The following is a 16,761-nucleotide window of genomic DNA, read 5'->3' on the forward strand; positions in this document are numbered from 1 at the left end:
TGTATTTTGATTTTCGATAGTAATAGTAGTCTTTTTCCTGAGTAATTAGAATATTGTTTACTTATATATATGTAAGTATAAGTGTGCATACTTTATATATATCATATGTATGTTAAATAACTCATCATATCAATTGACTGATAATGTTATGCATCTACTTTATACTTGATGATTCTTTATACTAACATTCTATGTAATACTGCTGATTCCAGCAGCATTCATTACTTTGTAATGAGTTTTTATGAAGGAGCTGCTTTACTAAGTTACAGGTACATGGATATGAGACAATCTATGGACCCTGACAGAGCTTCCCCAGGTGTCATCTTCTGAAATCCAGCTTGAATAGTCAACTGTGCCTACCTTTTACTACATACACTTCCCCAAATTTCCACTTTATATTGATGAATGATCTCTGAGAACTAGTTTATGCACCACAGTAAATTATAGCAGAAAGACTGATGGGCAGATCTCTCTCTACCACTAACTAGCCACAGTCACCTCTGTGATCTTTCCTTATCAGCACAATAGGGATTATGTGTTCACTGTACAAAGATTTTGTGAAAATTCTACATAATGGATAGAAGCATCAAAGACATTTTCCACCTTATGAAATAAATAATTAATAGATGGTAATTATTATATATTGAAAACTAGTAATAAAATTGAGCATTCAGAACTCCTGGTGAATATTCCTCTGGGTTCATTGCCCATGCCAAAAGCACCACCGCCAACAATAACAAAAACTAATTATTAAGATTACAAGAGATTTACAGAGGATATGGCCTATTGAGACTTATTCCCAACCATGGCTGTCATTTCAAATTAATTAATTTGTTTTCCTTTAAATTTTATTTAATTAATTTAAAAAATTTTAATCATTTATTTGAGAGAGAGTTTGAGGGAGAGAGAGAGAGAGAGAACAGACGGGGGCAGAGGGAAAAGCAGACTCCCTGCTGAGAAGAGAGCCCGATTATGTGCAACTCATCCCAGGACCCTGAGATTATTACCTGAGCAGAAGACAGATGCTTAACTGACTGAGCCATCCACACACCCCAAGTATTTTATTTTCTAAATGAATTCTACTTGTTGTCATGTGATTATTAAGACTTGTGTCATTTGGGTTGCCATCCAGGAAAAAAAGAATGATCCAATAGGGGAATTTTTATCCTAAATCTGAGCTTTTTTGGAATCTTAATTTCTGAAACATAAAGCTAAAAGAAAAAAAAAAAACTTTAAACCAGTCAGCTGATGAGATATTCACATCAAACTAATAAGATAAATTGTTAAGAGACATTTTATAAATTTATTTCCATGAAATTTTTCCATAGCTTGAGCTATAATTTTTTTTAAGATTTATTTATTTACTTTAGAGAGAAAAAGAGACAGAGAGAAAGAGAGAGAGAGCGTGAGCTGTGAGAGGGGCAGAAGGAGACAGAGGGAGAGAATCTCAAGCAGATTCCCTGCTGAGTGCAGAGCCTGACTCAATTCAGGGCTTGATCATGGGACTTGACCATGGATCTTGACCGTGGGTCTTAATCCCAGGACTCTGAGATCATGACCTGAGCTGAAATAAAGGGACGGCTGCTTAGCCACTTGAGCCACCCAGGCACCCCTGTAATTTTTTTTTTAAAGCAGGATTTTATCCTTTTTAACTATATTGGGAAAGTAAAGATTTATCTGGGAAAATAGAAGGGAAAAGCATTAGGCTTTTTTATTTACAGTAACATTATCAGAGTATTTAAAACCTAATTTCAAAGATAATATTTGTTAATTTCAAGAGAATTTTAAGATAAATAAAAACATTAGAAAAAAATCACTCATAAACTCACACTATATATAACGTTTTTAGCCACTTTTCTAAAGGTAAGAATGAGTAAAAATAGAGTCATACTAGCCAAACTATTTGGTAATAATATAGCAGGAATATTTTTCAATGTTATTTTTTATTATTCTATAACATGATTTTTATTGGTTACATAATAATCCATACATAAGCTATAGATTTTAATTTTTAGATATTCCCCTATTGTAGAACATTTAAGTTCATCCAGTATCTCACTGTGATGCATAGTACTGCATTCCTGTCACTTATTATATGGAACTTAGTTTCCAGTCAGCATGTAAGGTAAAAATCTCATAGACAAAATTGTATCTGAAATTCTCTTAAAGAAGTTGCTACCTGAATTGTCACATCAAGTGACACTGATGTTTCTCCATAGGTCCATCTTGGCTAGTTTTTCCTCTAGAGTATTAATATTTTTTTTGTTGTCGGCAACAAACACTGCCTCTGGCATTTTTAAGCAAAGAGTTGTTTATTAGAAGATTATGGGGGATTATTCTTCATTAGGAATCAATGGTAACTAGATTTGGCAAATGGGCAAAAATCAAGAGATCTTTAGAAAAGGTTAGACTGCAGGGACAGTCTGGTTCATGCTTCAGTGGTTTACTACAATTAGTAGGCCTTCAAATAGTTATTCCATCTCTGCATCCTTTTCTTATGATTTAAAGTTCTGATTGGTCAAGCTTAGTTTATGTGCTCACTTCTTAGTTGTACCAAGAGTCAGACAAAGAAAAAAAATCCACCTCTCTTGGCTTTTGTAATGGTCTGTTACCATGAAAGACAGGAGTTAGAAATTGCCTTCCCATGAGAACCTTAATCATGGGGAAATTCCACCTAAAAGGGAAATCAAGATACTAAAAAGGTTTGGGAGAGCAATTGGATACTAGGACGTAAAAAAAAAAAAACAAATATACCAGCTCAGCAGAAAAAAAAAATCGATTTTTTGAATGATTTTATTTATTTATTTGAAAGAGAAAGAGAGAGGAGAGAGAGAGAGAGAGAACACAGCCAAGGGAAAAGGCAGAGGGAGAAGCATACTGCCTGCTGAGCAGGGAGCCTGATGCAGGGCTCCATCCCAGGACCCTGGGATCATGACCTGAGCCCAAGGCAGATGCTTAGATGCTTAACTGACTGAGCTACCCAGGCGCCTCCCAAATCAATTTTTTTTTTCTATTATGTGCCAGATAAGTTGCTAGGGTTTAGGAGCTATATTAATGTGAACTAGAATGCTTAGCAAAGTAAGAGTTCTGTTTTGCCAGAAACACCCACTGAGGGCAATAGGTTCATCACTTTGATGTTGTGCTCTCTCTCTAGCTTAGGCTTATAGAATGACTGGCAGAGCCATCACCTGCCTTATTTATATTATTATAATAATTATTATTTTTACAGATTATATTTGCAAAATTTAATAATTATTATTTTTAATGGCTGAATTTGTATAAATTAAGTACATTAGTTATGTGCTGATATTCCAATGTAAGAAGAACAAATAAAATTCTTTCTGAGATAAGCAGTTTTAGAATATACATTTTGGGAGGATATCCCATTTTACAAAGTCCTAACTGGCTAAAGGGTTTCTTCAGTGAATTTCTAGATAGTGTTAGGGAATCCTTGGACCTCAGTGAAATTGAATTCATATTTTGTTTGCATTTTTCTTGGGAGGCATTCTAATGGTCTCATGAAATGTTCATTGGGGACCATAGCCTAAATAAGATTAAGAGCCATCTTTGCATCTATCTCTTAATTCCAAAACAAGAATTGAAACATTCAAATAGAAGTTAAGCTATAGGAGATAAGAGGCTTACAACGTTTCTTTTAAACTGGGGAATCCTAGAGAAGAGTAGTCTATAAGAAAGATTCGAATCTGGGTGCCTGTGTGGCTCTGTCAGGTAGGCGTCTGCCTTCAGCTCAGTTATGATGCCAGGGTCCTGGGATCAAGTCCCATATGGGGCTCCCTGCTCAGTGTGGAGCCTGCTTCTCCCTCTCCCTCTGCCTGCCACTCTGCCTATTTGTGGTCTCTTTCTCTCTCTCAATCTCTGTCAAATAAATAAATAAATAAATTTTAAAGAAAAATTCGGATCCTTTGGCTCCTAGTTTCGTTGATCTGTTCTAGTGGTTTTTTTTTTTTTTTTTTTTTGGTTTCTATTTCATTGATTTCTGCTCTGGTGCTTATTATTTCTCTTCTCCTGCTGGATTTAGGTATTCCTTACTATTCTTTCTACAGCTCCTTTAGGTGTAGGGTTAGGTTGTGTATTTGAGACCTTTCTTGTTTATTGAGAAAGACTTGTATTGCTCTATATGTTCCTCTCAGGACCACCTTTGCTGTGTCCCAAAGATTTTGAACAGTTGTGTTTTCAATTTCATTTGTTTCCATGAATTTTCTTAGTTCTTCTTTAATTTCCTGGTTGACCCATTTATTCTTTAGTAGGATGCTTTTAGCCTCCATGTATTTGAGTTCTTTCCAACTCTCCTCTTGTGGTTGAGCTGTTGTTTCAAAGCATTGTGGTCTGAAAATATGCAGGGAATGATCCCAATCTTTTGATACTGGTTGAGACCTGATTTATGACCCAGGATGTGATCTATTCTGGAGAATATTCCATGTGTGCTAGAGAAGAATGTGTATTTCTGTTGCTTTGGGATGGAATATTCTGAATTTGTCTATGATGTTCATCTGGTCCAATGTGTCATTTAAAGCCTTTATTTCCTTATTGAACGTTTGCTTAGATGATCTGTCCATTTCACTGTGGGGAGTTAAAGTCCCCTACTATTATTTTATTATTGTCTATGTATTTCTTTGATTTTGTTGTTAATTGATTTACATAGTTGGCTGCTCCCATGTTAGGGGCATAGATATTTAAAATTGTTAGATCTTCTTGTTGGGCAGACCCTTTAAGTATCATATAGAGTCCTTCCTCATCTCTTATTGTAGTCTTTGGTTTAAAATCTAATTGTCTGATATCAGGATTGTCATTCCAGCTTTCTTTTGATGTTCATTAGCATGGTAAATTATTTTCTACACCCTTCACTTTAAATCGAGAGGTGTCTTTGGGTCTAAAATGAGTCTCTTGCAGACAGCATATTGATGGGTCTTGTTTTTTTTTAATCCATTCTGATACCCTGTGTCTTTTGATTAAGGCATTTAGTTCATTTACATTCAGGGTAACTATTGAAAAATATGAATTCAGTGCCATTGTATTGCATAAGGTGATTGTTATTGTATGTTGTCTCTGTTCCTTTCTGGCCTATTACTTTTAGGATCTCTCTTTGCTTAAAGAACCCCTTTCAATATTTCCTGTAGGGCTGGTTTGGTGTTTGTAAATTCTTTCAATTTTTGTTTGCCCTGGAAGCTTTTTATTTCTCCTTCTATTTCTAATGATAGTCTAGGAAATAGTATTCTTGGCTGCATATTTTTCTCCTTTAGTGATCTGAATATAGCATGCCAGTCCTTCTTGGCCTGCCAGGTCTCTGTGGATAAGTCTACTGTCAGTCTAATGTTTCTACCATTGTAGTTTACAGACCTCTTGTCCTGAGCTTCTTTCAGGATTTTCTCTGTCTCTGAGACTTGTAAGTTTTAGTATTAGATGATGGGGTTTTGACCTATTTTCATTGATTTTGAGGGGGAATTTTCTGTGCCTCCTGGATTCTGATGCCTGTTTCCTTCCCCAAATTAGGGAAGTTCTCTGCTCTAATTTGCTCCAATACACCTTCTGCCCCTCTTTCTCTTTCTTCTCCTTTTGGGACCCCAATTATTCTAATATTTTTTCATCTTATGGTATCACTTATTTCTAGAATGCTCCCCGTGTGATCTAGTAGTTGTTTATCTCTCTTTTTCTCAGCTTCCTTATTCTCCATAATTTAGTCTTCTATATCACTAATTATCTCTTCTGCCTCATTGATCCTAGCAGTAAGAGACTCCATTTTTTATTGGACCTCATTAATTTTTTTTGATTTCAACTTGTTTAGACTTTAGTTCTTTTATATCTCCAGGAAGCGATTTTATTTCTCCTGAAAAGGATTCCCTAGTATCGTCTATGCTTTTTTGAATCCTAGCTAGTATCTTCATAATTGTCATTCCGAACTCTAGTTCTGACATCTTACTAATGTCTTTATTGATTAGGTCCCCAGCAGTTAGCACTGCCTCTTGTTCCTTTTTTGAAGGGTGAGTTTTTTCATGTTATCATTTTGTCCAGAGAAGAATTATGAATGAGAGAACAAAATGCTAAAAGGGTAACAATGACCCAAGAAAAATATGCACTAATCAAATCAATAGAGACCTAAAACCAGGGGAAGAGGAAAGGCAAAAAAGAGGAAAAATACATGATTAAGCTGGTGAATAGAACAGAGCCACACTCTTGATTTTGGATGTATTTTGCTCTGTTAGAAGGAACTTTCTCCTAAAATTTTAAAGAAAGAAAAGAAACTATATATGTATATAAAATAAGGGTAAACATGATGAAGGGATATAATATGACTGTAAAGATGAAAATTTAAAAAGATCTTAAGAAAGAATTTGATAAGATAAGAAGTTGGTTGAAAAAAAGGGAAAAAAATGGGAGAGAATGTGATCAGGCTGGAGACTAGAACAAAGCCGTATGCTAGATTTAGGGTATATTTTGGTCTATTAGAAGAAACTGTATCCAAAATTTTAAGGAAAGATAAACTTATATGTGACCAAAAAATAAGGTTAAATATAGTGAGGGGATAGAATGTGACTATAAAAATTGAAAATTAAAAAACATTTTAAAATGGTATTGATAAGATAAAATATTTAAAATAGGTTAAAATAGGAAGAGGAAAAATTTAAAAAAAGAAAAGTATAAAAAGAAAAATATAATGAAAATTTTAAAAGTTTAACTTTGAAATATTAAAGAATCATGGGGGAAAAGCCATGAATTCTGTGTGTTGCTTTCCCCTCACTCTGGAGTTCTGCAGTCCTCACTGATTGTTGAACTTTTCTTGGCTGGGTGCTCTTGCTGATCTTCTCAGAGATAGGTGCCTTTTGCCATGATTCTCAAATGTCTTTGCCCTACCACCTTTGCTTGGGGCCAGGCTAAGTAATCTGCTCGGTTTTGCGTTGTAGCTTTTGTTCCCTGAGCCCTTTCCATACAGCTTTGGAGGATGGCTATGAAAATGGTGGCCTCCCAATCTCTGGTCCTGTAGGAGACAAGAGCTCAGGACCCCACTCCTTACTGCACACTCAGACAGAAGCAGCCAATTACTCTGGTCTCCCTGTTCTCTGGACACACTCCATGCTCATCCAGCCTGTGACTGAGCATTTCTATCTCTGGCATACATCCCCATTTGGAGTCTCCAAACCTAGCAGATTCCTGCAGCATGCTCCCACACCACTCCTGTCGCACTCCTGTCGGTGGAGGATGGGGGGACCCCCAGTTTTCTGTGACCCTGCAGGTCCTGAGACCACACTGTCCCCATGAGGGCTCCACCCCAGCTCAGCCTCTGGAGTGACATCCCTCAGTGGAGCAGACATCGAAAGCTTCCAATTTTGTGCTCCACTGCTCTCTCACTTGTAGGGAGCTAGCCCCATCCCGTGGTCTATCTTCCCATGTATCACTTTGGATTCGATTCTTCGCATGTCCTACCTTCTAGAAAGTGGTCGCTTTTCTGTTCCTAGAATTGCTGCTTTTCTTCTCTTGTCTCTCATGTTGAATTTGTAGCTGTTCAGAATGGTTTGATAACTATCTAGCTGAATTGCAGGGTCCAGATGAAATTTAGGTCTCCTGTTCCACCATCTTGCTCTCCCTTCTCTTCCACGTTTTTAAGAGACAGAGGAAGGGGGGATGTGTGATGTGGAAATGTGCATTGTGATGGCAGGAATTTGAGGGATTTCCTCTTTAAAGACTTATATCGTCTCTTTAAACTGAAAATTAAGCTGATTTTCCAAGCGAGAAGGGTGATGGCTGGGTGTGTGGGGAAAGTTGTGAATGCTCAAAATGGCAGTCTGTTTGATAGTGCTTAAGACCTTCTCCACCCCACCCCCCAATAGATACACATATGCATATATACATCACATCTTTTCACATCTTTTTTATCCACTCATCCATTGAGGAAACTTCCCTATCTCGGCTATTGTAAACAATGCTGCAATAAACACAGGGGTTGCATATACCTTCAAATTCGTGCTTTTGTGTTCTATCCAGTAGTGGACATCATGGATCATAGGCTAATTCTAGTTTTAACTTTTTGAGGAACCTCTGTGCTATTTTCCACAGTGGCTGCTCCAGTTTGCATTCCCAACAGTGCAAGAGGATTCGTTTTTTCTCCATATCCTCACCAACACATGTTATTTATTATATATTTTTTTATTTTAGCCATTCTGACAGGTGTGAGATGATACAGAATTGTTCAATCAGTATGTTGTATACTTGAAACTACTATAACATTGTATGTTGATTCTACTTCAGTGAGAAAAAAAGAACACTGGCTCAGCTTCAGATGCATTGAAGTTTAGATCCTGTCTCCCAGAAAAAGGGGCCTCTGGGTGTTAATGTTTATTTGTTTTAACTGTAATTGTGGTTGTCCTTTTCCTCTTCCCCTTTCTGTCTTATCCTTCTTCTTCCCCAGTTCCAGTGTAAAAATATCTCCAGAAGAACTGAATTAATAAAGTTTTTTCTGTATGAATCAAGGATGGCTTGTGAGTGGAGAATTAAGTCTGCTCAGCCTTGCCCTTCATGTCCACCCTGGTCAATCCACAGTACACACTGTGTCCACACATGCTCTGTGCAATGGTGCCATCTCCCATTCAAAGGAGAATTTCTCAGATGAAGAGATGATCCTATTCTGGAGAGGCAAAATAATAGAAATCCAGCACATTGTAATAAATTGCTGGTGTGGAGATTCAGAGGTAAAACTAAATAGAGAAACAGCTTCTGACCAGTGTGGAGGGTCTGACTAAAGTCAAAGAACATGAATTTCTAGTTTTATAGAAATCTATAATATTATTCTATATGATTTTCAACAGTAATGCTCAACAACTCTGATGCAGATGGGCTTTTGTATTGGTCCAGATTTTTTTTTTCCCAGAGAGATGCGACAGAAAAAAAAAGGGCCAAAACAGCCAATAATATTGGCAAGACAGAGGATGAAGAGATGGTATATGTGAGAGGAGGTGAGGAGAGGAAGAAGGACTGGGAGAAAACAGAGAATCAAAAAGCTTTGTTAGGAAGGTATACGTGATAGAGCTGGCATGGCTTGAGATCATGCTCAAAGAATTGGAAGACTTAATGTTTCCAGAGTGGATAATTATGTAAGATAATAATTTTTTGTATCTAGCTATGAAGTAGTTTACAAATATATAAAAGATACATTGGAAAATGAGAGGTTAAAAAACAATTACCATGCTTTGGACAGGTCATTCATGTAGACAAGGCTCTCTGCCAGGTTACTGGAAAGTCTGGGGTCAGAGGAGGACATTAAATCAATGCTAAAGGCATCAGTGAATGAGAGGTCGTGTACCTCTTTGTACTTGCTAAATTATTATAGTGATGATTAGGAACTGTTTTATCCCCAGAGTCTTCTGGCTGGCAATGTACTTTCTTGTCACATATTTATCTTCACATCACAACACTTTGGATATGAAATCTATTAAAAAAGAATTTTATCAGAGGGAAGAATGGGTTAATAAACCATGAAGTATTTTTAACATAATGCTTATTGTATAGGTAGTATTAGACATTGTGAGAACACATTCTCCAACCTTAAAGAGTTTGTAACTTATTGTGGATGTTAGGTTTACATACACAAAACAGTAAGAGAATAGCAGACTAGTTAGGGTATAAGTTGAAAATAGAGTAAATGTGTACACAGGTGCATGGAGAAAGGACAGGTCACTTTTATTAGGTTCTTACATGAATTTTGAAGAAAAAAAATGGTGTAGACTGCTGTAAGAACTCCTTTATTTGTATGGTTTGAAAACATACCTATATAATTTTTTCATCTAAGGTAAAAACATGTTGTCCAAAACCAGAATACCCTTTTTTCTTTATTCTCTATTGAAGTGTCATTCATTGTTTATAATGATTTAAGTTTTCTGATTTGGGGGAATTCCTAAAATCATTATTTTCATTCTTTCCTTTCTCCAAAATATATACCCTCTAGTTTGGGAATTTCAAAAAGTTATTACTCATTTTTAAAAATAACTTACAGAAAAAAAAGTTGATTTTAATGGAATGATTTTCCTTTGGTTTCTTTCCAAAATTTTCACAATTTTCACTGATGCAAGTACAAATGAAGGAATAATTTTTTCCACAATCTGATTGGAAAGCCAAAGTCTCTCTCTTCAGCATGAAGAAAATCAAAAGTTCGAAGGAGTTAGTAAAACTTAAACTCTGTTATTTATTGAAATCATGCCTTTGGCTATTTGGGAGTGTCAATGGTGCACCTTAGCCAAAATGCCTTTTCAGGCCATCACTATGTTGTTATTCAGGTTGCATTGCTAGGAGACATGGCCTACCTCTTGCCTTGGCATACTCAGCAGTGCCACAGCCAATCGTATCTTTCGCCAATTAGAAAATTCCTTTCCATTCAGAAAAATAAGAAAGGGATCTTTCTTATTGCAGTGAAGCCAGAGTAGTAAAAAAGGGTATTTGTCATCGCAGTTACCTCATATGCAGCAAGTCCTGTAGGGGGAAAGTTAAGAAAACTTGCAAATTAATCATTTCCTTAAAGTTTCCAGTAAAGAAAGCCGAAGAAAAAATGATACTCTTAGTATTCCTGTTATATCCCTGTTTCATTAACTTGGCCCAAAATTCTTGGCCTGAAATTGAGGGTGGATGAAAGATTAGAGAAGAAATTATAAATAATAGTTTAAAATAAATATAATAGTTTTAAAAATTAAATAGTTTAAAAAAATAGTATTAAAAATACTAGTTTAAAAAATTAAGTGATCTGAGAAGAGATAATAATAGCTCTGCCAATAGTTTTACCTTTGGATAAAAATATTGTTTCTATATATGGCTCTCAGGAAATTCCCTGCAATTGAGAATTGTGTTCCAATGTTCTATCCCTATTTTCATCTTATCATTGACAGGAAAACCTTAAATAGCATGCTTGATCGACAGCATCTGTGAATTTTAGCACTTCCATAGAAAAGCAAACTGTTAAGTAAGTGCTGCTTCGAAATGAAATATGATGGTGTGGGATAGATGGGGCTGCAGAGGAAATCCCTTTCTCCCTCAAGCTGGAGAAGTGGTGGGGTGAACAGGAACCTGCCTCTCAGATGCCATCTCTTATAATCACAAGAGAAGAGAGCAAAGGTTAGACTCAGAGAAACTTGAAGACTAAGGATTTCTTCTCTGTTCCCCATAGCCAGAAATACCCAACTAACAGCCATTATCTCTTGCTTGTTCTTTCTTGGGTGCACCTGGATTAGAGATTTAGGTGAGTGGAGATGAGTGCACTTCTGCTAGTTAAGGATGGATTTTGTTGCTTTCCAGCAGCAGGTGTTCACAGAGAGCTGAAGGTAGTGGTACAGCTACTCCTCCCAGGAGCAGAATGAGAGGTGGTGAGGAAGAGGGTTGCAGGAGTACCAACAACAGGTGTCTTTTCCTGTTTCTGTGGTTCAGAGTCCAGAACTGAGTTTGCATCAGGAAGGTGATAGCTGTCTCTTGGCCAGAGGCCTAGTTCCAGAGCTCTGATACAGGGATAGATGATCAGTGTTGTGAGTCTACTTTCAGTAAGTTGCTGTGTTAACCAAGCGCTCAGTTTCCATGCCAAACCGTGCCCAATGATGAGCTGCAGTCATTGATGAAGGCTGGACTTAGCTGAAATATATAGTCTTCCTGCACCCCCACCAAACTGATAGTAAACCATTCCTTCAGATTACTGAACGAAGGGCCAACTAAGGAAAAGGGTAAAAAGGAAGATTACGAGTGGCAGCCCTTAACTTTTAGAATTCAACTGTCTTCCTGCAATCTAGCCTATATGTGCAAACCCCACACATCAAAACGAAGTTAACTGAAGTTAACAGGAATCATCCTTTTTGGAAAGCAAATTAGCAATTACCTGTTATTCCTCAGTTAAAAGTCCTCAGTGAGGATTGTGACAAAGGATTTTCCTGCCTACTTTCAGAGTTATCACATGGGTGGCCGGTAACAATTTCAATACAGTTCCATAAAAATTATAGTATCTGGAAGTTTTTCTTTGGATCTGGAAATATTTTCACTGGTCCCAATTTTCAATATGATGAGTTGTGAGGCAAATTTGCTATATCCTGGTCTTGGGACCAAATTATCTGGGATGGAATACTGGCTCAGCTACTTACTAGCAGAATGAACTTGGGAAAATTACTTAACCTCTCTGTTCCTCAGTTACTTGATTCATAATGTAAGAATAATAATAATAGTCCTATGGGGGTATAAATGACATAAAATTAAAAAAAAATTTTAAATATAAAAAATATAAAAATATAAAATAAATATATAAATAATAAATACAATGTATATATATTAATTATATATTATTATATAATTAATATATAATATATATAATATATAAATAATAAATAAAATATAAAATATCAATATAAAATATAAAAAATATAAAATATAAATGACATATAAACATTAATTATACATATAAATGATATACTTATAAGATATATGTACAGCTCTCTGAATCTTACCTACCACATAGTAAATACCAATAATTACTAGCTATCATACTTTTCCATTGATATTTTAGTGAGATTTTAGATGGCTGTATCAAAGGAAGGTAGTTTAATGACCTTTTAAATCTTTGTGGTACAATGTTAAAAGATCTTACCCTCAAATAGTTCTCTTCACCAGGCTTCCAGAAATCTCATATATAGATTTCCTCCTTAAGGTCCCTGCCTACGGAGACATGAACTTTATAAATACAAACTGTTGTCCTTCTCATATTTCCATCTTTAAACTACTATTCTGCTCACTCTTCTCTAGGTAGAATGAGAAGTCTTTTTACACTCTGGTTTATACTTCAAACATATTTTCATGCTGGCACCATATTGTATGTTTATTTCTACTACTGGACTATAAATCATTAGGGTGCCTCTGTTTCCAGTGTTTAGCACAGAGCTCAGGATGTAGTCGGTGAAAAATAAGTTTAATTCTTTATTTTTTAAAAAATAAGTAAGTTCTTTTTTTTAAAAAAATTTTATTTATTTATTTGACAGAGAGAGATCACAAGTAGATAGAGAGGCAGGCAGAGAGAGAGTGAGAGGGAAGCAGGCTCCCTGCTGAGAATAGAGCCCGATTTGGGACTCGATCCCAGGACCCGGAGATCATGACCTGAGTTGAAGGCAGCAGCTTAACCCATTGAGCCACCCAGGCGCCCAAAAATAAGTAAGTTCTAATCTGTTTTTGACCCTGAATGGGGTCCTCTTCTGGAGCAAACCCCAAGGAAATGGCATACATCCTTGGCACTGGGAAAATCGCTGTGTGTGATATTTTCTGGAAGTGTGCATAAAAGTTTACATATAATGCTTTGTCCCTTCTCCGCCAGAAATGTTGGTGGTCCTTAGGAAACTAAATTTGGAAGAAATAAGAGCAGGGGATCCATTAATTAAATAAGAATAGCTGCTATTTCTCTCCCTTTTAAATCCTCATAATTAAATTATTAAATTTTTATACTTTTAACTCTTGTTTCTTTTGTTACTTCTTTTCTCTATTTCTCTTGAAGTATATTGAGGATATGTCACCATTTAAAGTTTTCTGTGTACCTTGAAGCTCTATTCTCTGTGGGGACTGAATACATATTTGTTGTTCAGATCTTTAACTGAGAAGAGCTGGCTTATTTTTAAGGGGTTAAAGAAGTTCCACAAGAAAAATTAAGAAGTACAACTCTGAACCCACCTTTTAGAGACTTGCTAATAAGCAAATTAGTGGTTAGTGAAAATTTTACCTCCTCATGTATAAAACATCTTTTTCTGAGAAATAGTATCTCCCCAGTGCTCCACAAAAATGATTATTTGTGTATTGCTTACAAATTTTACAGTGGTGTATGTTTGCTAAAATTACTGAAAGACTGCAGAACAACCAAAATAAATGGATTTGCCATTTGACTCATCTACCCCCACAAAAAAACCCTGCTGAGCAGGCGCCCGTAGCCTCCCCGCCCCTCCCGCAACGCTCGACCCCGGGATCCCCCCGGCTTGCCTGCCCGCCATGGCTGACAAGGAAGCAGCCTTTGATGACGCAGTAGAAGAACGTGTGATCAACGAAGAGTACAAAATATGGAAAAAGAACACCCCTTTTCTTTACGATTTGGTGATGACCCATGCCCTGGAGTGGCCTAGCCTAACTGCGCAGTGGCTTCCAGATGTAACCAGACCAGAAGGGAAAGACTTCAGCATTCATCGACTTGTCCTGGGAACACACACGTCGAATGAACAAAACCATCTTGTGATAGCCAGTGTGCAGCTCCCTAACGATGATGCTCAGTTTGATGCTTCACACTACGACAGTGAGAAAGGAGAATTTGGAGGTTTTGGCTCAGTTAGTGGAAAAATTGAAATAGAGATCAAGATCAACCATGAAGGAGAAGTAAACCGGGCACGTTATATGCCCCAGAACCCTTGCATCATTGCGACAAAGACTCCATCCAGTGATGTTCTTGTTTTTGACTATACAAAACATCCTTCCAAACCAGACCCTTCTGGAGAGTGCAACCCAGACTTGCGTCTGCGTGGACATCAGAAGGAAGGCTATGGACTTTCTTGGAACCCAAATCTCAGTGGGCATTTACTTAGCGCTTCAGACGACCACACCATCTGCCTCTGGGACATCAGTGCTCTTCCAAAGGAAGGAAAAGTTGTGGATGCGAAGACCATCTTTACAGGGCATACAGCAGTAGTAGAAGATGTTTCCTGGCATCTGCTCCATGAGTCTCTGTTTGGGTCAGTTGCTGATGATCAGAAACTTATGATCTGGGATACTCGTTCAAACAATACTTCCAAACCAAGCCACTCAGTTGATGCTCACACTGCTGGAGTAAACTGCCTATCTTTCAATCCTTACAGTGAGTTCATTCTGGCCACAGGATCAGCTGACAAGACTGTTGCCTTGTGGGATCTGAGAAATCTGAAACTGAAGTTGCATTCCTTTGAATCATATAAGGATGAAATATTCCAGGTTCAGTGGTCGCCTCACAATGAGACCATTTTGGCTTCCAGTGGTACTGATTGCAGACTGAATGTTTGGGATTTAAGTAAAATTGGAGAGGAACAATCCCCGGAAGATGCAGAAGATGGGCCACCAGAATTGTTGTTTATTCACGGCAGTCACACTGCCAAGATATCTGATTTCTCCTGGAATCCCAATGAACCTTGGGTGATTTGTTCTGTATCAGAAGACAATATCATGCAAGTGTGGCAAATGGCAGAGAACATTTACAATGATGAAGATCCTGAAGGAAGCGTGGATCCAGAAGGACAAGGGTCCTAGATATGTCTGCACTTCTTGTGATTTTAGACTCCCCTTTTTTTCCCCTCTCAACCCTGAGATTGATTTAACACTGGTTTTGAGACACAGACTTTGTTTGGCTATCCCTCTATGATAGGTACCATCAACGATGTTACTAGCCCAAACAGAGGGTGTTTTCTAAATATTAACTGGGGGACTTGATTCAGTAAAGCCACAGACTTATATTTAAATTTTCTTCAGGAATTTTCTAGTAACAAAGGTCTAAAGTAGCCACAGAAAGGGGAATATTGGGTGTGGTTATTTTTCTTCTTAGGCTATATCCCCAAGTTTTACAGACTCCTTTTAAGTAAAGGCTAAAGTGAGGAAGGATAGAGCCAAGTGAGGTAGGTGTCTGAGCCATGAAGTATAAATACCACAAGATGTCGTTTTTATTCAGGAAATGGGGGAGATTCAAGTCATATAAATTCCTATTCTAAAGTTTTCACACCTGACTTTCCAGGATGCACATTTCCCTATGTAGACCAGTCTCCTCTCAGTTTCTTCAGTTAAGTCAAAACTATGTATTCCTCTTTCCCCATATATTTTTGCTTGTTAGTGTATTTCTTGAGCTGTTTTCTTATTTCTTTCCTTTCTGTGAAATGGTTTTTTTTTAAAAACTTGGGACCACCAAGTTGTAAAGATGTATGTTTTTACCTGACAGTCATACCACAGGTAGACTGTCCAGTTGAGTTGAGAAGAGTGAATTGATAGCTTGTATTTGTTTTTAAAATTAAATTAATCCTGGGTAAGAGTTGCTTTTTTTTTTTTTTCTTAGGAGTTAGTCCTTGACCACTAGTTTGGTACCATCTCTATTTTGGGTGACCTGTTTCACCAGCAGGCCTGTTACTCTCCATGACTAACTGTGTAATTGCTTATAATGGAATAAATTGCTTTTCTACGTAAAAAAAAAAAACAATAAAACAACAAAACAAATAAAAAACCCTGCTAATACTTTGATGCATAACATTGAGATAATACTTGGTTTACTAATTAATTACTTTCACATTCATATATATATATGCATGTTCATATATATTTGTATGTACATATGTATATGTATAGTGATTAACGTATATATAGGTTTTGTAACATTTTCTCATAATATATAAAGACTTTTTAAAAAGTCAGTAAGCAGGGCACCTGGGTGGCTCAGTGGGTTAAAGCTTTTGCCTTCACCTCAGGTCATGATCTCAGGATCCTGGGATCGAGTCCCGCATCAGGCTGTCTGCGCAGCGGGGAGCCTGCTTCTTTTCCTCTCTCTCTGCCTGCCTCTCTGTCTGCTTGTGATCTCTGTCTGTCAAATGAATAAATAAAATCTTTTAAAAAAAAAGTCAGTGAGCATATATCGTATAGATGTTTTAAAGCATGTTTTTTAATTTGTTGATATTCCCATCCCGTCTTACCCAAAGCTGGAGTTTAATTGTTCTCCCTCCTGAATAAGGCTGCCTTAGTGACTTAATTGTAAGG

At 37.0% G+C, this 16,761-nt stretch overlaps 1 protein-coding gene across 1 annotated transcript; it reads left to right on the plus strand.

Annotated features, from left to right (window-relative positions):
* The first annotated feature begins 13,933 nt into the window (after positions 1–13,933).
* LOC123937985 (histone-binding protein RBBP4-like) lies at positions 13,934–16,196 on the plus strand. Its single transcript, XM_045998878.1, has one exon. The coding sequence runs from the start codon at positions 13,999–14,001 to the stop codon at positions 15,274–15,276; it is 1,278 nt and encodes a 425-aa protein (XP_045854834.1). The 5' UTR covers positions 13,934–13,998; the 3' UTR covers positions 15,277–16,196.
* Positions 16,197–16,761: the final 565 nt, after the last annotated feature.

The sequence above is a fragment of the Meles meles genome, chromosome 3 (assembly GCF_922984935.1).
Source record: "Meles meles chromosome 3, mMelMel3.1 paternal haplotype, whole genome shotgun sequence".
Classification (NCBI taxonomy): domain Eukaryota; kingdom Metazoa; phylum Chordata; class Mammalia; order Carnivora; family Mustelidae; genus Meles; species Meles meles.